This window comes from Neophocaena asiaeorientalis, unplaced genomic scaffold, assembly GCF_003031525.2.
Source record: "Neophocaena asiaeorientalis asiaeorientalis breed wild unplaced genomic scaffold, Neophocaena_asiaeorientalis_V1.1 scaffold92, whole genome shotgun sequence".
Lineage (NCBI taxonomy): Eukaryota > Metazoa > Chordata > Mammalia > Artiodactyla > Phocoenidae > Neophocaena > Neophocaena asiaeorientalis.
In genome coordinates, this window is record NW_020174057.1 from 2,878,003 (window position 1) to 2,899,700 (window position 21,698).

The 21,698-nt window shown below is 42.4% G+C and overlaps 1 protein-coding gene across 2 annotated transcripts in view; it reads right to left on the reverse strand.

Moving 5' to 3' along the window:
• The window catches only part of PLXNC1 (plexin C1), a 142,002-nt gene that overhangs the window by 61,764 nt on the left and 58,540 nt on the right, over positions 1-21,698 (reverse strand). For both annotated transcript variants that reach the window (XR_003004431.1, XM_024754364.1), the window contains exons 6-10: positions 17,664-17,811; positions 14,232-14,319; positions 12,115-12,217; positions 11,873-11,974; positions 407-546 (exon numbers count right to left, since the gene is read on the reverse strand). Coding sequence is in view for 1 of the 2 variants with exons in the window: in XM_024754364.1 (XP_024610132.1) it covers positions 407-546; positions 11,873-11,974; positions 12,115-12,217; positions 14,232-14,319; positions 17,664-17,811 (581 nt within the window). In the remaining variant the exon portion in view is untranslated. The remainder of the gene's footprint in view (positions 1-406; positions 547-11,872; positions 11,975-12,114; positions 12,218-14,231; positions 14,320-17,663; positions 17,812-21,698) is intronic.

The following is a 21,698-nucleotide window of genomic DNA, read 5'->3' on the forward strand; positions in this document are numbered from 1 at the left end:
TTTTCAACTGTAATACATTGAAAGTGTGGTCCTATTTTCCTGTAAAATTCCAAAGTGCTCAACTATTTTTCTAAGTGGATCATCTTCAAAATGACGTTTGCTACTTAAATCACTTGATTTTGTTCATGAAAACAAAACAAGACCCCAAGAGGCAACATCCTGGAATTATTGTATACTGAGATTTTGGGGGTAACACGGGACAGATTCTCCCACAATTAACTTTAAATGTGGTGCTTAAATTATTTCACTTATTGAAATTATATCAAATATGCAGACTAATTGCCTCAGATTGGCACATGGAAATAAATTAACTATATAAAGATTCTAATCACAGTGCTATTCCTTTGATGTAAGTTTTAGCTTTTCACTACTTTACGAAGAATAAATTACTCATATTTCAACTCACACATCCTTATCACAAGTACTGGTTCCTTTCAGGATCATTGTGATATTCGATGCCTGGGTAAAGTTTGCTCCCGTGACGATCACATTACTTTTCCCTAAGGTTGATATTTTCTGTGGCTCAATGGACTTAATGTAGAAGACCTATTGGAAGGAAAAGATTCAAACACAACATCAAAGCTAAGAAATGGCACTGTTTGAAAAAATCTGTTTATGTGCTGCAGTTCGAAGAGATCACTGGGAAATTACAACATTTTGCAAACACAAGCAGACAGTGTTTAAATGAAATCAGTGAATTCCAGGGAGAGGGCTGAAGACTCATGTCTCTCAACATGCGACAGCATGAGGTCAAACCAATTAGTCTTTGTCTCACAAGACAGTTGAAAATACAGTTGAAGAGTCTGACATTCTGTGGGAAGAGTGAGCTATCACTAGAGTCTCAAAAATGCTCGCTGCCTTCCAGCCTCTGCAGGCTCACAACATAGCAAAATGAAGGGAAAGACGAGCAGTCCACTGACTGTAAGTCAGCACCAGACTCATCACTAAGGTGGAATAAATGTCATGCTGGATAAATTTAATTCCCAAGAAAGCAGTTCCTAGTTTTTGTTTGTTTCAGTAGGCTATCTGAATCAAGGAGTATACTGCAGCGAAAAAAAAAATCTCAAGAAATCAACCTAAGTCACCTAATATCAAGTAGCTGCATGCCTAAACCACTGGGGCCAACCATTTCCATTCTATGGTTTGCAGATACCATCTTCTCTTTGGTACCCATTACAAGCTTTATCAGGCCTTTCTTTATCAAGAAAGTCTCCCTTGGAATCCCTCATAACTGGGGCCCCATCTCATGTAGATTTATGCACCTTACTTCTCTATTTGCAACGTTTAATCAAATTCTCCTTTTTAAAAAGCCCTCTGTTTGATGGCAAGAATCATTTTCCCTTTCAAAGACAAAACAATCCTGATTTCTTTCACTTTTCTCTACAGATGCCACTGTCTATCTTTCTGATCATTTAGTAGTTGTTTCGCAGACCATTTCCAGAAAGTCTATGTTCTTCTACAATATGGACCAAACAGGACAAGATTCTAAGATTCTAGCCAATATAAAGCTCAGCAGATCTTTAGCATGAGTGAATTTTCATACTCACACTCTTGATATTTGAAAACGACCCCCAGGTCCAGAGATGCTTAATCATGTGAAATTTGGCTTAAATCATAAACACAGAGTGTATCCACTTAGAGGATAAAGTCTAGGAGGAAGCCACTTAAGGCACTGGGGGAGCTTTAGTCACATCCAGCACCTGCCTACCACCTGCTTCTTCAAGCAGCCCAGGGTCCTTTGCTCCTCTGTATGTATAATGCTCATCACGACGGACTTGCTGCACTGCTGGGGCTGCCCATCCTGCTGAAAGGATGTTTTATCATTCTGTTCCCTGAGAAACCCAGGTGCTATATGGTAAAGCAGTCACCATCACTCATTATCACTATGGATCGGTTCTGCAGATTGAGGTAAATTCATTGTTTATGTCATCACAGTAATGATGTAATACGACAGAGAATTGATTTCAGTGGCAGAATTTATTTTAATCACTTTAGTAAAGGACTTGAGCCCTGTATTTATAGAATCATGAAGGGCCCGAAAGGGTCACTTTAATTATGCTGCTAGAGTTGACTGCATTTTATGGGGGAAATTATCTGCAAGAGTGGTACTTGGAATGGGGGGGATTAGCGAAGACTTCAAGATAAATCCCTCGCAAATGCCAAGCGTGTGTTGGACAGCAAAAGGCTTACTCTTTGCTCTGACATGATGACAGCTAAGTGAACAGGTATTTGTTAAACACCTACAGGATCCCTAGGACAGCGCTAGGTGTTGTGGAGGACACACAACCTCTGCGTGCACTAGATCAGGGGTGGGCAAACTCCTGGATTTGCCTGGAGCAAATCAAATTCAGTCCGTTGCTCGTTCTTGTACAGACTATGAAAAAACTGCCAAAAGAAGAATAATATTCCATGACATGTGTAAACACATGAAATTCAAATTTCAGTGTCCATAAATAAAGTTTTTTTGGAACAGAGCCACGCCCGTCATTTGTACGGGTCTGTCTGTCACTGCTTTTGTACTACAACGGCAGAGCTGAGTCTCTGCGACAGAGATCATGTGGTTTGCAAAGCCTAAAATATTAACTGTCTGGCTCTTTGAAGAAAAAAATCTTGCCAACCCCTGTACTAGAGGATCCACTGTCTTCTTAGGGAAGCAAGAGGCTTTATGTTAAACCTCAATGCAGACTCACATTTATATCCAAGTCAGCTATGATTCTCAGGTTTCTTTGAAGATAGCCCTTCTCACTTCTTACTTAGACTGTTGATGTCTGCTCACGCAAAATTTCAAACATGCCCAGTAAATGCTACTTCTTTGCTCTCATGAGAGGCTAAAGAGAGCCTTATAACTAACTAAAACAGATTTTCTAAAGGGGATTATATTTTGCTCCTTAAACGGCTCTACAAATACCATCAGAGGACCCGCCACGTCATCTCATTAACTTTTTAAAAATAAATTTATTTATTTAATTTATTTATTTTTGGCTGTGTTGGGTCTTTGTTGCTGCACGTGGGCTTTCTCTAGTTGCAGCGAGCGGGGGCTACTCTTTGTTGAGGTGCGTGGGCTTCTAACTGCAGTGGCTTCTCGTTGTGGAGCACGGGCTCTAGGCTCATGGGCTTCAGTAGTTGTGGCACGTGGGCTCAGTAGTTGTGGCTCGCAGGCTCTAGAGCCCAGGCTCAGTAGTTGTGGCACACGGGCTTAGTTGCTCTGCGGCGTGTGGGATCTTCCCGGACCAGGGCTCTAACCTGTGTCCCCTGCATTGGCAGGCGGATTCCTAACCACTGCACCACCAGGGAAGCCCCACGCCTCATTAACTTATTATTTCCTCTTGGGTAGAGACAGCTACTTCAAAAGGATTTGGTTTTAAAACCTTATTGTTTCGAGAAGTTTCCACTGGCTGTCTAGGAGGGGATCCAGCCCTGGCCTATCTCATGAAAGCAGATGCTTCTTGTCTGCTTGCAAAGAGGGTCAGATTAGTTGTCCTTTGCTTGCTTGGAGAACCTCTTTTAATCTTAATAAGTGCATTAAAGAGCTACCAAGAGGATCTCATTAAATAAACAGCACAGGTATACAAGGAGAAAAAAAAAAAAAAAAACAGGGTTCTTATATGGCTGTACTACCTGGCTACAACAAGTCTTAGAAATAAAACATTTTCTATTTTTACTGATAAATATCCTTTAAAAATCTATTACAGACAAAAGGCCAAGAATGATCTCTCCACACACTCAGCATTTTAGATCTATTTCTGTATTTTAATCAAAAATTAATTCACAACCCGAAATGAAGTAGCAGGTCCCATAAGCTGACACATACAAGGGGTTAATTTAAAAACATAATCTAGCTTGATGCAAAGAGATAATTCCTTACAGCCCTACAGTGAAATTCCTCCCTCATCCTATGTCCGAGGATTTCCATTTATTTATCAAATCAAAATACCATTGGCTGTAACCCTTATCGCCCTGAGTTGCCCAGCAATTAACCTCAGAAGAGTCCACTTCCTGTCAGTTACATTTTAAAGACTTAAGAGTTATTTTTAAACGGCTGCACAATTTAAAATTATTTCATAAAATACTATGAGCTCTGGTTGCTCACAAGTTTAAATCACTCCCTGTTTGGTATAAAAAAGCACATTAGAAACTGGTTAACTAGGTAATTACAGAATAGCCAGTTATTTTTATTTATTTTTAAAAAACAAAGTCATTATAAGACACTGGAAATAGCACAACCACTAAGAACTGGAAAGGTCTAAGAGGATTACTCCTGACAGTAAGAGCACTTTTTGTGAAGTCTGACGTCAACACAATTCAAATTACCATGACATTAATGGAGAAACTACCACGATGATTGAAAAGAATGTACCTCGGAAAGAGGTACAGTAGGAAGGCTCAGTTTATTAAGACCAAATTGTACTCTCTTATTCTGTTTCTTAAAAAAAAAAAATCGGAATATAGCAAAGCTCTCTATAGCCCTGGACCTGAATCAACACTCAGTAAAACATCTCTCAGATTTTCACCTGCGAAATTAGTTCAAACGGGACCGGATAAAAAGTCACATGAATTCAAAACCAGCTGGAAATCTGAAACCAAAGGACATTAGAGAGATGAAAGGGAGCACAACTAATTAAAGGAAAGTGTCCTGTAGGGCCCTACAGGGGTATTCGGTTCAGAATTATTTAACATCTTTATTAATGACCGAAAAGGATGGAAGTAATATATTAATGAAATGTATAAATCGAGAAGAGTGGTAACCAGCAGTGGAGATGGTAAAGTGTAAAAGGAGGTGAGACGTGGAAAGAAAACAGCAAAATACAATACCGCCGAGGAAAAATGAAAGCGTTAAATAGAACGAAAAGGTTGTGTCCATCCGCTGCTCAGCCCCCAGGTGAATGCCCCTTGGTGGGGGCCCCTGGGACAGGTCCTTGGGAGACTGGAATGTAACTTGGTCCCGGGAATTGTCAAGAGTTAGAATGCCAACTGAGATGGACCTGGAGACTTCTAAGAAGGTGACAGACCAAGGCCCTGTGCAGAGAGATTAAGGCTTGCTTCTGTGACCTGGGGGACTTGAAGGCGAGGCTGCCGAGGCCAGTTTATAAAGTAGTTACTCTTCGTCACTGAACTTCCCAAATGGGACTCCTGAGACCCGGACGGGGTGCCCAGGACTCTGTGACCAGGGAGGGTAGCGTCTCCCCTCTAGCAGAGACCCCACCACTCAAACCCCACCCCCTTGCTGAGTTTCAACTTCACCGTGAGACTCTTGCCATTCCCCTCTCCTGAAGGCCTCAGTTTCCCATCTGAACGCTCTTCTGCTCTCCCCGTCTTGGAAAAGATGCCAGCCTTGCCTGGGTCCAACTTCTTCACGCTGACTGTGCCCCAGCCTACCCCCCTCGTCCCAAGGCTTCAATGCTAATGCACCCCCCTGACAGCCTGCCCAGGCCATGGATGGGGCAGGCCGTGCCAGCCTAATGCCAAGAGAAGAAGTCCCTTCCAGACTGACTTCTATCATCAATACTACACTGAGGTCACACAATGTAGAGCAGTGATTAAAGCTGTGGGCCCTGGAGTCAGATTGCCTGGGTTCAAATCTCATGTCTGTCATTTACTACCTACTGACCCTGTGCAAGTCAACATTTGTCTATCAAATGGGGAAAACAGGTCCATTGTGAGGCTCAAATAAAGAGGCACTTTGAGCTCAGGATATAGCATAGGCTGCACAAATACAGGTCACCGCTACTCAACTTAGCACATTCCGGAATTCCTGTGCATAACTTTTTCTGCTGTGTACACTCAGATGCTTCATGAAAATGAATCTTACTTCCTTTAAAATACTGTAAGTTCTACAACGCAAACTCCAAAGGGCACACACTTTGCCTACCTGCCCAGCACACAGTAGGTGTTTAATAAACACTTTTTGAATGAATGAATGAATGAACGAATGAGTGAATAAAGGAGCAATTGGCCATGAACCCCACGGCACCCAGCACAGAGCTAGGCCCACAGAAGCTACTCAACAAGGTACATAATAAAGTTGATTTCATTTTCAAGGCAAGGACCCTGAAAGAGGTGATTTGGATTGCTAGTGAGAAGTTAAAATGCAATCAAAAGTGACGGAGGAAGAGAAGTCACAAGGAAGAGAAAGAATATGAATTCTCCGAGAGCAGCAGAACATGGTTTTGTATGGTGTATTTCTACCCGGCGGTGATAAGCGCAACAAATATTAGAACATCATATCACAGATCTCCACAACCTTTCCTTGACAACAGGAAAGAAGAGCAGCCACCTCTTCTCTCAGCAGGTGGAGAGATATAAGATTGTTCCGAAAAGGAAGGAAAAGAGGTTAGGGCAGGGCAACAGGGCCAACCGTCTCTGACAGAGACTGGCCCTTACAGCTGAAAATACTTCCCATCTAAAGGGCAAATGTAGATTTTTGAGTTATTATCCCTGTTCTGGTGATGCTTTTCCTAACGCAGCCCCCTGGTACATGACAATACGTGCTTTTAGGTCACAGTCAAGGGATGGGTCATAGGGTCATGAAACAGTGTGAGGGCAACAGAGCATAACAGGGGTTGAGCCAGGAACCCTCTCTCATAAATGCCACATCCATGGATGCGCAAATTCATGCACTAAAAAAAAATGTCTTGAAGAGCACTGTACTTGGTATAGGCTCCAGGGTCATTTCAATCTTGTGGTTTTTTCTTGGTTTTTTTTGCGGTACGCGGGCCTCTCACTGTTGTGGCCTCTCCCATTGCGGAGCACAGGCTCCCGACGTGCAGGCTCAGCGGCCATGGCTCACGGGCCCAGCCGCTCCGCGGCATGTGGGATCTTCCCGGACCAGGGCACGAACCCGTGTCCCCTGCATCGGCAGACGGACTTTCAACCACTGCGCCACCAGGGAAGCCCTCAATCTTGTTTTGTCCCATAATTTCCTGCATCCTTCTGCTCCAGCCAAATCGAATCACTTAGAGTCTCCCGTAATCGGTACCCTGGAATTTTCTGGTGACCCACTATGCTTTTGCAGTGCTAGCCCCTCTGCTTAGAAGACCCACTCCTCTGTCTCCATGTGTCTCTTCCCTCAACTACTGGCTGAAATGCCATCTTGTGTCAATCCATCCATCCATCCATCCAAGACTTATCCAACCACACTGATTAAGCGCTTTTACCTGCCAGGCACTGGGTTTAAATAATCAGGAATGACTAAGCCAAGGCCCCAGGCACAGAGAGGTTCTCTGGGTTTGTATACTGCCTGGTACCTTCCCTAGGTTAATATTTTTTTATATTGTATTCTTATCTATGTGCTCATGTACATATAAGATTCTTGAGACTGAGGACAAGATATGTGCCCCCCCCCCCATGGTATCCACGGAGTTCAGTGTAATGGTATCTACTAGGCGCTTGATAAACACCTGCAGAGAGAATCAACCCTAGCTCAGCATCAGGAAGCCCAAGACTATGTCTGTACCATTCACATTTCGCGTCCCCATGCCTGGCACATAGGAAGCACTCAGTGTGTATGTGGTGTGGACGATGCACTGAATGAAAGCCCTCGATGCTTCTCTGCTAGGAATAGAGTGTTCAGTGCTTCATTCAAGGCCAGCATGAGAATCAAACTGGAAACCTGGATTTACACATTCCGCATGATAACGAGAAGACAACAGCGTCTCACAAAGCATGAGAAATCCCTCCGGAGACAAATACTACTCCACTCCCTATTAACCAAAACTGAGTTTCTCAACTGAGTCATGTATTTAAAGAAAACATTTCAGTATCAACACGATGTCTTTCTCCAGTATGACATTGCTTATATGTGGAATCTTAAAAAATGGTACAAATGAACCTATTTCCAAAACAGAAATAGAGTCACAGATGTAGAAAACAAACCTATGGTTACCAATGGGGAAAGCGGGGGAGGGCGGGTGAATTGGGAGATTGGGATTGACACATACACACTGCTATACATTGGGCTGGCCAAAAAGTTCGTTCAGGTTTTGTTCTCCGTAAGACGTTACAGAAAAACCTGAACAAACCTTTTGGCCAACCCAATATAAAATAAGGACCTTCTGTACAGCACAGGGAACTCTACTCAGTACTCTGTAATGACCTATATGGGAAAAGAATTTTAAAAGGAGTGGATATAAGTATACGTGTAACTGATTCATTTGTTGTACAGCAGAAACTAACACATCATTGTAAATCAACTCTACTCCAATGAAAATTAATTAAAAATAAAAGATGTCTTTCTACAAAGGCCATTCACAGAGAAGCACTGAAGACAGGTCTGGGCTTTGTTCATTACCACCGCCTCCTGCTCCCTTGGTGGCCCCACTTCTTTTAACCACATAGTGTCAAAAGTCAAAAGGTTCCGTAAGACACAATACAGGAAACCAGGATGCTGTGACCTTACTTTTCCCTTTAAAATAAAAATGCAAAAAGTCATTGTCTGAACCACAACTTAGCGATAGAAAGGAAGACACGATTGATGCATAAAAGAACTGGATGGGGCTTCCCTGGTGGCGCAGTGGTTAAGAATCTGCCTGCCAATGCAAGGGACACGGGTTCCGGCCCTGGTCAGGGAAGATCCCACATGCCACGGAGCAACTAAGCCCATGTACCACAGCTACTGAGCCTGCACTCTAGAGCCCACGAGCCATAACTACTGAGCCCGCGAACCACAACTACCAAAGCCTGCGTGCCTAGAGCCCGTGCTCCGCAACAAGAGAAGCCACCGCAATGAGAAGCCCACGCACTGCAACGAAGAGTAGCCCCCGCTCGCCACAACCAGAGAAAGTCCGTGCACAGCAACGAAGACCCAACACAGCCAAAAGTAAAATAAATTTAAAAAATTTAAAAAAAAAGAACTGGATGAATTTCCAGAGAATTATGTTGAGTTAAAAAGGCCAGTCCCCAAAGGGTACCTCTGGGTGATACCATTTGTTTAAAGTCTTTGACATGATAAAATTATAGAAATGGAGAATAGATTAGTGGTAGCCAGGGGTCAGAAATAGAGAGTGGGAGGGAGGAAGTGGGTGTGACTATAGACAGGCAACGTGGGGGAGACCTGAGGTGACAGGGCTGTTCTGGACCTTGACTGTTGTCACTGTCAATATCCTGGTTGTGATACTGTGCTATTGTTTCGCAAGATGTTACTATTGGGGGAAACTGGGTAAAAGATATATGAGATCTCTCTGTATTATTTTCTCACAACTACATGTGAATCTACAGTTACCTCAAAATAAATTATTTTTCTCCCAAAACAATCATGAAAAAGAAGAACAAAGTTGAAGGACTCACACTTTCTGATTTCAAAACTTATTACAAAACAGTGTCTTATTACAAAATAGAACAGACGTATAGACCAACGGAATGGGATATATAGCATAGAAGTAAACTGTTGCATATACAGTCAAATGATTTTTGATAAGGGTGCCAAGAATATTTAATGGGGGAAAGGACAGTTTTTTTCAACAAACAGTCTTGGGAAAACTGGATACCCACACAGAAATGAAGTTGGATCTTTACCTTACACCATATATGAAAATTAACTCAGAATGGATCAAAGACCTAAATATAAGGATTAAAACTATAGAACTCTTAGAATAAGAGCTTCATGACATCGGATTTGGCAATGATTTCTTGGATATGACACCCAAAGCACAGGCAAGAAAATAAAAAAATAAACTGTACTTCAATAAAATTAAAAACCTCTCTGCATCAAAGGATACAATCAACAGAGTGAAAAGGCAGCTTATGGAATAGGAGAAAATATTTGCAAATCATATATCTGATATGAGGTTGATATCTAAAATATATAAAGACCTCCTACAATTCAACAGCAACAAAAAAACCTGATTATAAAATGGACAAAACGCTTGAATAGACATTTCTCCATAGAAAACATGGCACACAAATGGCCAATAAGCACACGAAAAGAGTCTCAATATCACGAATCAGTAGGGAAATGCAAATCAAAACCACAAGAGAACACCACCTTATACCCATTTAAGACGGATACTATAAAAAAACGAAAACAGCAAAGTGCTGGAAAGAACGTGGAATGCTCATACGCTGTTGGTGGGAATGTAAAATGTCAGAGTGATAAGGAAAACAGAATGGTGTTCCTCAAAAAATTAAAAATAGTATTACCATATGATCCAGCAACTCCACTTCTGGGTACCTACCCGAAAGAACTGAAACAGGGTCTTGAAGAGGTGTTTGTACACACCTGTTTATAGCAGTATGAGTTACAATAGCCAAAAGCTGGATGCGACTCAAGTGTCTATCAATGGATGACTGGATAAACAAATGTAATATATACAAAAAAATGGAACATTATTCAGCCTTAAAGGACATTCTGACCCATGCTACAATATGGATGAACCTTGAAGACATTATGTTAAGTGAAATAAGCCAGTCACAAAAAAGACAAATCCTGTTTGATTCCACTTAACTGAGGTACCTAGAGCAGTCAAATTCATAGAGACAGAAAGTAGAATGGTAGCTGCCAGGGCTGGGAGAAGAGAAAATGAGGAGTTATTGTTTAATGGGTACGAGGTTTCAGTTTTGCAAGGTGAAACATGTTCTGAAGATGGATGGTGGTGATGGTTGCTCGACAATGTGAATGTACTTAACTCTACTGAACTTGTACACTTAAATATGGTAAATTTTATGTTATGTGTATTTTACCAAAATTTTTAAAAAAACAACTGAAACAACAGCAAAAGAGAAGTTTAATTTTTTTTTAAAAGCCACTGCCTTTCTGATTCAAACACCTGTCACTATGCCTTAGTTTCATAAACCAATGGGAAGAGAAATGTGGCTCATCACTTAATAAAACCTCAAAGACTTTAATAAAAGTCTGAAGATACTGGCACACCAAGCTTTCCTAATGCCTTTAATTAACTTCATAATCCATTTTGATTCACATTCCCTTTGCTTGTTACTAAGTTCACCTAAGGTTACTCTCAACTTTTTGGTAGTGATTAAAAATGTGCTACTTATTTATATTGGCACCTGACCTTAAGTAGCAGCAAATGGATACATCAAAGCCACAGATTAGCCAAGAAATAGAAAACTGAGCCTTTAAGAACAAAACATGTTACTGTTTTTAATTTGTCTGTTCCCACTAGACCCAAGGTTAATGAGAACAAGAACTTGTCCTTTTTTTTCACCACATAGTAGATGCTCAATTAACTTCCATCAAATGAATGAAGTCAGCATTTGTGTACTAAATGCATCTACCTGGAAATGTTTACATGGTCATGTTCTCTCTTTTCAAACACATCTGTCAGTTGAGCTTGGTGATTTACTGTGAAGAAAATAAGAGGAATTTCCAAAGAAATTTCATGGAAAGTATTTTTCCATGAAAAACAGTTTTGAGAAGTGAAGAGAAATGTATATTTACTACATAGACACAACTCTTTGTTTTGACATTATTGACTACTGGTTAGATCATCTCTGCAAAGAAAAATAATCCAAAGAGATTCGTTTATATATTTTGCATAGACACACCTAGCCCTCACATACCCCGCCCCCCCAAAAAATGCAATCATAACATGTGGTTAAACACTGAAATCCCCTCAGTGCTGTGTGCTCTATACTTCCTTATAACTCTCCCTGAGAGCCACGAAGTCAGATTTAAAATTTTACTTTTACCGGGCCTTCATTTTTCATAATTACAGATTTTTAATTTATTTTATGTGAGTGTGCAGCTTCTGATGTATTGAGCCAATTAAATGCAACTTGGTTAAAAACCAAAGGTAAAAAAGGGAATTTGGGTAGAAAGTAAAATAGGGAATTTTTAAAAGGAACCCAAAGTAGCAGGAGATGTTACTGCCATTCAAAGGGGGATTTTCCCATTATCGATATGAAAACAGGGTCTGACCTGCAAGCCCTGGGTGGTTCTGTTACTTGTCTTCTCCTTGAATCTTCCTCCTCCTGCTGTCTTGGGTGGGGCCCATTTCTCAAAAGCCACTGGACAGAGGTCCTGAAATGAAGAATATCCCTTCAACATCCGAACTGGTGGAAAGTCGAAGTTTGAAATAAAGGCAAAAGACAGGCTGGGGCTAGGTGGTCACAAATATTTACTTTTGGTTAAACCCTGTAATACTGAAAATGTCACCTTACCTGGTTCCTCTTGTAATCAGAAGGGTCACAAGCTGTGAAGGGATGGATACATTTTCCCTCACTTTCACACCAAGCACAGCCAGTTCCAATACATACTGGGCATCTGGCAACACAGAAAACCAACTTAATTCCCACATTTTTAGGAAAACGTTCATATCCTAGAATTTCCCTCTGTGATGCTGCATGCGAGCATTTAAAAGAAGAAAAAGAATCCCTGGATAGACTGTGATGCACCCAGGGGAGAGAGGACAGTCCTTTGGGGCTAGGGATATAGTACTGACTTTATGCCCTGCTCTGAGCAGCCCTCGGGGCTGATGGACCATCATTACACTTGCTGGGGGGTTGCCATGGAAACCTGAAGCTGGGGTCACTGGGTATGCCAGTAGATAACAGGAACCCACTGAATCTGTTTCTGAATCCAGTTCTGCTATTTGTCTACCTTCAGGTAAGTTTCCCTCTGGAGACTGATCTCCCCCAGTCCCCCCATAAACCCACCCTTACTCACTGGAGCAGAAACACTGCCAAATGCCTGGAAGACAGGAAACTAAAAGTGCTACCTGGCGAGCAGAGAAAACAGGGTGCCAGTGTTTGCTTTTTAATCAAATTAAGGAAGAACTGTGTCTACTAATCAAACAACCATGCATGGATAACAGCGGAAGACTTGAAAAGCACTTAATAGGATAATCAGTGTTAAAGCAAGAACAATAAAAATGGAAATCGAGGTGGGTTTGGAAAGGTAGCCAAAGGAGGCAAAAGGAAGGCTCAGCCCGGGGACAGTGAGAGGACTAGATCAGGGAGAGGGGACACATGTGCATTTCATGTATTCTTCCAGAAATGCCAAGGCATCCCGAGACTCTGAACTACAGAAATGACAGTCTCGGTGGGAGAAGAAAGCACAGACTCGCCTAAGGGTTCACCCGCCACCAAAGTGCGCTAGAAGCAGGTTTGTGATACACGCTCTTATCGCTACCCCTCAAGTGTGATGACTTTACTAAGTGCTTTTCGAAGGGGAAGTAGGTACCCAAGGAAAGGGTGCTCCCCCTCTGGGGAGCTGTGGGTCTGAGGTCTGGTTCTTAATTACCTAGCTGCGGACCTGGGGCAAGGCGCTTCCTCTCACCAGGCCTTACAAGTGTGGGTGCAGGAGCTGTGTTCTGTTTAAACTCTCCTTGAGCTACACAGGTCTATGTAACTCTCCCCCTTTTTCTTTTTTTTCCCCATTTTCATGGACTCTCTGTATCAAGTTTGGTGTTTTTCCTCCCTGAATTCGTTCTGCTTGTTAGAAATCACTGAATTCAATCCCTCTTTCAAAGTGCGGCGGTGGTAAAGGTGAAGTCCAGCGGCTCCCGTTCATATAACTGTAGGGTGACCTCCCAACTCAGCATCGAGTTCGAATGCCTTTACCCTGAAGAAACAATGGTTCCCAGACCAGACCCAAAGAAACCCACGTTTGGTACTCACACAGGTGGTCAAGCAAACCACTGAAAGAGCTATAGAATCACTAATAATACAGCTTCCCACTGTTTCCATGGGAACATCCATCCCATCTTGCAGCTGGAAACCCAGGAATCTGGGAGACATATTTCCTCTGTCTTCCGTCCGCTTTAGAAGCAAGGAGTGAGGTGTGGTCCTAACTCAGGGGGGTACGTAGCTCAACAGGGCCAAACGCAGTACAAAAATGTGGGTCACAATTAACATGTTCTTTTGATGACAGAGACTTCCTCTTGTGCTTCTCCTTGACCGTGACTTCCCCTTATCTCATGCTCAGACTCTCTTCCTTGACTCAAATTCCCAAAGCCAGTCTGATCAGGTGAGAACCTAGCAGCACTCCTTCGCCTGTTACTTCAAGGCCACCTCTTGGTTGGAGGGATGTATTTCCCTGTGGGTAAAATACACCCAAGCACAGCTGTTGGCCTCTTCTCTGCTCCACCTCACTTGGCAGGGCTTGAACAAGTCAGCTTATTAGCTCAGGGGCTCTCCTGTCTCCCGTTAGGCCATGCTCCAAAAGGCACCTTGGAAAGTTCTCCTCCACAAAAGAGGTCTTTAGGAAATCGAAGAGTAAAGCAAATAAATACATTAAAACCAATGAGAGAATATTCACATGTTAAATAAAATCTTACTCTCTTAATGATGAGCAGTTGGTAAAGTTGAATCTTTTTGACACACTCCAGGAACTGAAGGAGAACGTCACGTTGACAACGAAAACATCTGGAGCAAAGGGGAAAAAGAAGTCATTGACGGTGGAGCCCTGCTATCGTCAAGCAAATCTGTAAATGCAAAAATTAAATATTTTTTGCCTCCTCCACAAAGAGGGTGGGGTGTGCCAGCTGTTCGCTAACATTTCAATCAGTACGTGGCTCCTTTCCGGGGGCCATTCACGTCAGGCAGCCGAAGTGCACAGCACAAGCCTCCAAACAGACCCGGGCCCACCTAGCGTTCCAGGCCTCCCACGGACAATCACTAAGAAAAAGCCATTTCACAGCCCATTTACAGCTCATACTCTCCCTGGGATCACTATCTCAGCTTGTAATTGGCCACAGCATAAGAATAAAACAAGTCACCGAGCAAGAACTGCCTAGAACATGATAACCAGAATGTTAGAGAAGAAATCCTGCACCTTCAGAAAAATCCATACTATGGATATTTACCTAACAAACTCCAAAGTGTGGTTCCCATGGGCTGAGAGCCATGATCTTCTTGGAGTCAACTGTTGCCAAATCTATGATGAAGGTTTTCTTATTTGCTTTCGAAAACCTACCCATGGGTTAGAAAACCCCCAAAGAATAAAGTAATAAGATAAAAACTCTGCTAAATCAGCATGAGAGAAATGGCATATTTCCTGTACCTCTTTAACTTACATACTCTACCCTAGGTGATCCCTAAACCTGGTTGTGTATCAGAATCACTTGAGAAATTGATGAAAATATAGATTCCAGAGCCACACTCCTAGATATTCTGACTCAGCAGGGCTGGGGGATGTCCGGAATCTGTCTGTAATCTCCCCATGTACTGACTGTGTATAGCCAGGTTTCGGTGAGGCAGCCTGGAGCGGTGCCTTTCAAATCCTGTTGTGGCCAGGGACCAGTGCTACTCTGTGACATCTTCATTGTCACCCATTTTGGCATTAATATCTTCTTCCTTTTATGAATTAACGGGGAGAGCAGATGATGCTTTTAAAATGAAAAGTCTTTCCTTGAGAAATTAAGAAGTTGGCCTAACTTTGTTGGCACCCCTAATTTTTCAACTGAAATATTATTAGTATATGATTCCAAAAGTCTGAGAACCCTTACTTTAAGGGGTTCTCTTCAGCAGGAACAGTCATTCTGAAAGCCAGGATGCCACATAAAATTCTGCTCACATAAAGTGGATATATGTGAAATGATAATCCTCTGTTCCAAAGACAAGAAGGTTTGGAGGGCTGGCGTGACCTCTCAGCAAGAGCATTTGAACAGACACTTGATAATTGTTAGTAGCATGAACATATGGACAATAAGTACTGAGGGACTCCCAGTGAAAATACATATCAATGGAATCAACAAGTGTCCAGTGATGGAGACTAGCAAGAGTTGTACTTTCCTGAGTATCAACTGTGCACAAAATACTACTGGGAAATATCACAAGGAAACGAATATATATGCTCTCTGCTCTGGAAGCATTCGCAGTTATTCTAGAAGAGATAAAATAACTTAGGTGAAAAAGCACAGTGACAGTATAGTCAAGGAAACACCCTCCGAGTGGTTCAAGTTCCATGCAGCACCTGGGTACCAAGATTGGGGTGCAGGTGGGGAACCCAGAGGGTACTGGAACGATCGGGATGATTAGAGCAGAATCTGTCAAGGCTATATGGAAGAGGTGACTTTTCAAAGCAGAAGGGAGACAGGATTTGGTGAAAGAGGCAAAGCCACTACAGGCCACAAACAAAGGTTTGGCAATGGCCACTGGCTGGCTGAATGCAAGAGGCGGGAAGTGGGTTTGTTTGCCTGCTCAGCATATGGAAGGCATCCAGAGAAAAGGGCAGACAAAGGGTTGGGTTCAGTTGACGGAGGCTGTAAAAACAATCCACTACACTGTAAATCAACTATATTTCAAGTTTTTTAAAAAGATTTTTAAAAATTTTAAAAAGCAATCAATTAGCTTTCCAAGGTGATCTCAAATACTTCCGGGGCTTCCCTGGTGGCGCAGTGGTTGAGAGTCCACCTGCTGATGCAGGGGACACGGGTTCGTGCCGCGGTCCGGGAAGATCCCACATGCCGCGGAGCGGCTGGGCCCGTGAGCCATGGCCGCTGAGCCTGCGCGTCCGGAGCCCGTGCTCCGCGACGGGAGAGGCCACAACAGTGAGAGGCCCGCATACCGCAAAAAAAAAAAAAAATCAAATACTTCCGAAGCTTATGTTACAGGTGAGCAAGACCTGCATTTTAATAACCCACGAACTTGACTCTACTTCTTCCTGACCCAGAGGGACTCACGAATCCTCAGTCTGTCCATTGTATTAACTCCTAACCATCCTTTGAATCCACCCACTTCGCTCCACCCTTACCTGTCTTCAACAGTTTCAGCTCTCAGTCCCATCACCCGGTCACTGCCACAGCTCCCCTTCTCTCTGACCTTTCAGAACTCAGCCCTTCCCTCCTCCTGTCCCATTCTCCACCTGCGGCCATTCATTCAACAGAAATTTATTGATCATCAATGGCTACTTTGTGCCAGACACTTTGTACCTTCTTTGGTATCCATTTTCTATCATTCTGCTTTCTACCTTATTTGCCTTGGCCATATAGAACCTCTTCTGGCTCCTCAGACAAAGCTTTTTCTCTCCTTTTGGCCATCACACTAGTTGGTCTCTGACTGCATTACTCTTCCCCTTCTTCTTTGTCCAGCTCAACCCTATTCATCCTCCAGGAAGTTTTCCTTGCCCCCTCACCTGCCCCCCCAAGTCCAGTTAGGTGCCCTTTTCATGTGCTTCCCATGGTGTGCTATGTTCCCTGCATGCTACCCACTGCCCTGTAAGGTGCCGTTTACTCATCTCTACCCCAAGAGGCTCTAAATACTGTGAACAAGGACCAGGGGAGTGTTTTCGGTCACTGCCTCCCTACCATTAAGCACAGTGTCTGGCACGTAGATGCTCAGTAAATACTTCCTGTATGAATGAACAAATGCAATGAACTTCAGATGATAAAATATTGGCCGTTCTGTTCTCTCATCTTATCAAGGGCATTCCCAGCTGTTCAGATCTATGAATTATCTGAACCATCCACGTAAGGTCAGCCCAAAGGTCTCTGGCTTGACTCCACTCACCTAACCAACTTACCATCCTCTGTCATTCTCCAGCCACATGTGACTGTGGGGTCCTGCACTCATGTGATGAGTGGAGCAGAGGTGAGCGGGACTGAGGGGAAAAGTGGGAAGCAAGGGGTAGGGGGAGAGAGATTCTACAGTGTGGGACTATTCAGATTCTGTCATTTAACTCGTTTCCTGGGCAATCTGGACTCAGAGGTTTCTCCTGCCTGCTTCATTTTCTAACAACAACAACAAAAAAAATAGCAGAGTCCACTTGCCTTTGTAGGTTGCTCTGGTCGGGATGCTGCAGGTGCAGGTCTCATTGGATACACTTTTACCCTTGCAGAGCATCCTGCCGGTGTCCACGTTCTGCACCATGCACTCCGAGTGTCTTGGAGAGAAGCTTCCCACCACAGTCACTGTCGTCTGTGTGGGGAAGAAATTTCAGGAATCAAATTAGTGGTTTTTTCCATCATTTCCATCCATCCTAGAGACTTAAATGAACTCACCTCTGACTTGCCATAGAAAGAGAATTTCTTAGATTGCCAATATAAAGAAAGAGACGTTTTGTTGGCTATTTAATTTGCTCTTTTGTGAATCGCATATTCATATCCTTGGACCATTTTTTCTGCTTTGTGTGTATTTTTCTTATCAATTTTAAGAGCTCTCTGTAGAGTACAGATATTAATCCTTATCTGTCATATTTCTGACATATTTTCTCCTGATCTGTTTGTCTTGCAATTTGTATGTGTGGTATCTTTTACCCTACACAATGTGTTTTTATGTAATCAAATGCAGGGTTTCTTGTCTTGGTTATAAAGTTCTTCCCGAAGTCTTGCTTGTGGACAAATGTAATATTGTTCCACCATCTTTGTTGCTTTATTTTTTAAACTATGTCTTTAATCCATCTGGAATTTATTTTTATGTATAGTGTAAGATAAGGGTCGAACTTTATTTTTATCCAGATGGTTAATCAGCTATGTCACAACCACGTACTAAAAAAAAAATTCCTTTTCCCACTGAACTACTCCTTTTGTCATATATTAAATCACCATATACCTGCAAGCTATTTCTGAACTTTGCACTGTTCCAATTATCTATTGATCTAATTCTATTCCAATGTCATCAAATTTTTACTACTGTGGATTTAAATATATTTATGGCAACTGTCTCTATTTTTTTTTTTTTTTTTTTTGCAGTACGCGGGCCTCTCACTGCCGTGGCCTCTCCCACTGTGGAGCACAGGCTCCGGATGCGCAGGCTCAGTGGCCATGGCTCACGGGCCCAGCTGCTCCGTGGCATGTGTCCCAGACTGGGACACAAACCCGTGTCCCCTGCATCAGCAGGCGGACTCTCAACCACTGTGCCACCAGGGAAGCCCAACTCTGTCTATTTTTATTTTAATAATTTTCTTAGCATTTCCTAGACATTATTCTTCCATATGAACCTTAAGATCATTTTATGCAAATGGGGTGTGGGGACTGTGAGTTTAACTGGAATTGTACTAATATATGCATTAATTTTAGGGGATTTTATATCTTTATGATATTAAGTATTCTCATCCAAATACATAATTTTTTTTCATTTGTTTATGTTTAGGAGGGAGGAGAAGAAGGAAGAAAGAAAGAAAGAAGAGAGAGAGAGAGAAAGGAAGGAGGGAGACATGGAGGGAGGGAGGGAGGGAGGGAGGAAGGAAGGAAGGAAGAAAAAGGAGAAAGAGGAAGAAGAAGAAAAAGGAAAGTTAAAATAATATGCCAATGGGAGACCACTTCTGCATCATGTGCATGCAGGGGGTCTGGTGAGGAGGTGGGCTAAATTTTAGGAAGCTGGGACCATAGGAAGTGGTAACCTTATCACCCACGATGAAGAGTGACAGGTGTCCATCTTCTGTTATACTTCAGACCCCTGCCCAGACTCTGCACAGCCAGCTAAAACCACTGTCTCTCATCTTCTGATACGGTTGCTAAATCTCTTCTAGCCCTGGGACCTCACCCCCATCTTTCCATTTTCAAAAAATCCTGTTTCTGAGCCACAGGATCATGCTGGAACGCAAGTTCTTATACTGCAACTTCCACTGGACTGAAGCCCAACCCTCTCCAGGGGACCTGAACGTATTACTGAACCCCAGACCATCCCCAGCAGCTCATCTTCAATGCCTGGCTGAACTCTCACGCGTGCTTCACCCCTGCATTTCTCCCTGTACCGCACGTCTCAGCGCATGACCGTTATCACCTGTTATCCTGTACACACGTATGTCTTAAATTGAATTCATTGCTCAAACATCATAACAGAAGCACCGGAAAGCTTGTTAAAGTCCTATTTTCACTAGCTGGTTTAAATTTTCCACATTGCCTTCCAGTTCTCATATACATAACTGTAATCATTGCATTAATTTATTCCATAAACATTTATCAAGCTTTTAGGAGGTGCCACGTGCTACACAAGGCACTGATTACTTCAGTGAAGCAAGCAGCTACCGTCCTTGCCCTCAAGGAGCTTACAGTCTAGCAGAAGTGTGGGAAAGTCTGCTAGATGAAAACCGGAGGGTCACACGGGATGGAGATCATTAAGAGATGATAGAAGCCTGGGCTAGGATGGTACAGCAGAAATGGAAAGAATTGACAGCTTCAATATACCCATTAGAGGTAGCATGGGGCAGGACTGGAAGTGGGGCATGTGGATGTGGTAAGCAAATGGTTGGACACAGAGGTACTGTATATTGCAATGGGACACACGAGCAGGAGGCAGACCTTGGGTGGAAAAATCAAGACTGCAATTTTTGGATGTGTGTAGTTCAAGATGCTTGTGTGATAATTAAGAAGATATAATAAGCCTGGAGCCCAGAAGCAATCTGGGTGGGAGATAAAGGAGACATCAACATATAGATGGTTTATCAAGCCATGGGAGTGAATAAGATTGTCTATGGACAAAGTACAGAGTCAGAAGAGAGGAAGAGCCAAACCTGGGGCTGAAATAACTCCAACATTTAGAGTCAGGGAGAGAAGGAGCCAGCAAAGGAGGTCGAGGCATAGTCAAGAAGGAAGGAAGAGAGCATGGAGAAGGTGTGCCATGGAAGGTGATGGAAGACAGAGTTTCAAGAATGCAGCCAAGAGGCCAAGTAAGATGAGGACTTATAGTGTCTGCTGGAATGGCTCCATGGAGTTCAGTTTCAGGGGAACAATGGGGCAGAAGAAGTTGGAGTTGATCTGAAAATAGGATACAGTAAGTGTTTTCAAGCAGTGGAAGAAGAGGATAGCCAGGGAGTTGAAGGTATTTTTGTGTGACTTTGGGTTCCAGGCAAGCATGGTTAAAAAGCTGATACCTTGGCTTAATGAACCCAACGTGGGAATCCTTGCCAAGTTAACAACTCTTTCTTGAGTTAAGTTGGATAAAGAGGGAATGAAGACCCAAAGAATCAGATGAGATATGAAGTTTGAGTGTCAATTAGCTAGTAATGTCCATGGGGCCAAAGAACTTCTTGCCGCCTAACATTCTATCATTCTATCGACAGGCCTTACTTTATGTAACCTTTCCTCTTATTGCCAGTTTGGTTATTTCCAAGTTTCTAAGTCTATAAATGCCGCTGCAATAACATCTGTAAGCTTATGGGTTTTCTTTCAAATTACTTCTTCAGAAGCCTAAGCCTGGAATTAGTGCTTCAAGCAGAATGAATATATTTATGACTTCTGAAACATATCGCCAAACTGCTTTCCAAAAAGGTTGTGTTAATTGGCATCGCCATCACTAGGTGTCAGCAAACCTTATTTTCACTTTAATTTGTACTTATTTGATAACTGGTGAAGCTGAACATACTTCCATATCTATATCCAACCCTCTAAACCTCCTCTTGTGAGAATATACACTTCTGCCCACTTACTTTTTGGTGTCTCTAGATTTTTCTTTTTACTTTCTCCTAGCTTTCATATCTAGCAATTAATATTTTGCCTGTCATAAATGTTTTTCCTGAAGTATGTGCTTTAGTCATCTCTTATTTTTCCTTGCATAGATTTTTTTTTAAAGTATATGAATATTTTTCTCTTGCTATTACAGAATGTATTCCTTCAGAGCCAGAAAATTATACTTCCAAATTATCTGATGCTCAGTTACTTTCTGTTAGGTTTTTAGATGAATTTCTTAATTAGCCTAAAATTTATTTTATATTTAAAGTAAAAAAGGTGAATTAAACTATGTTTCCACTTTGTAAGCCAGTTATTTCATCAACTTTCATGAAATAATTCTTTTGTTTCCTCTTACGATAATGCTCTTTAAAATTTTTACATCTTTTTTTTTTTTTTTTTTTTTTTTTTTTTTTT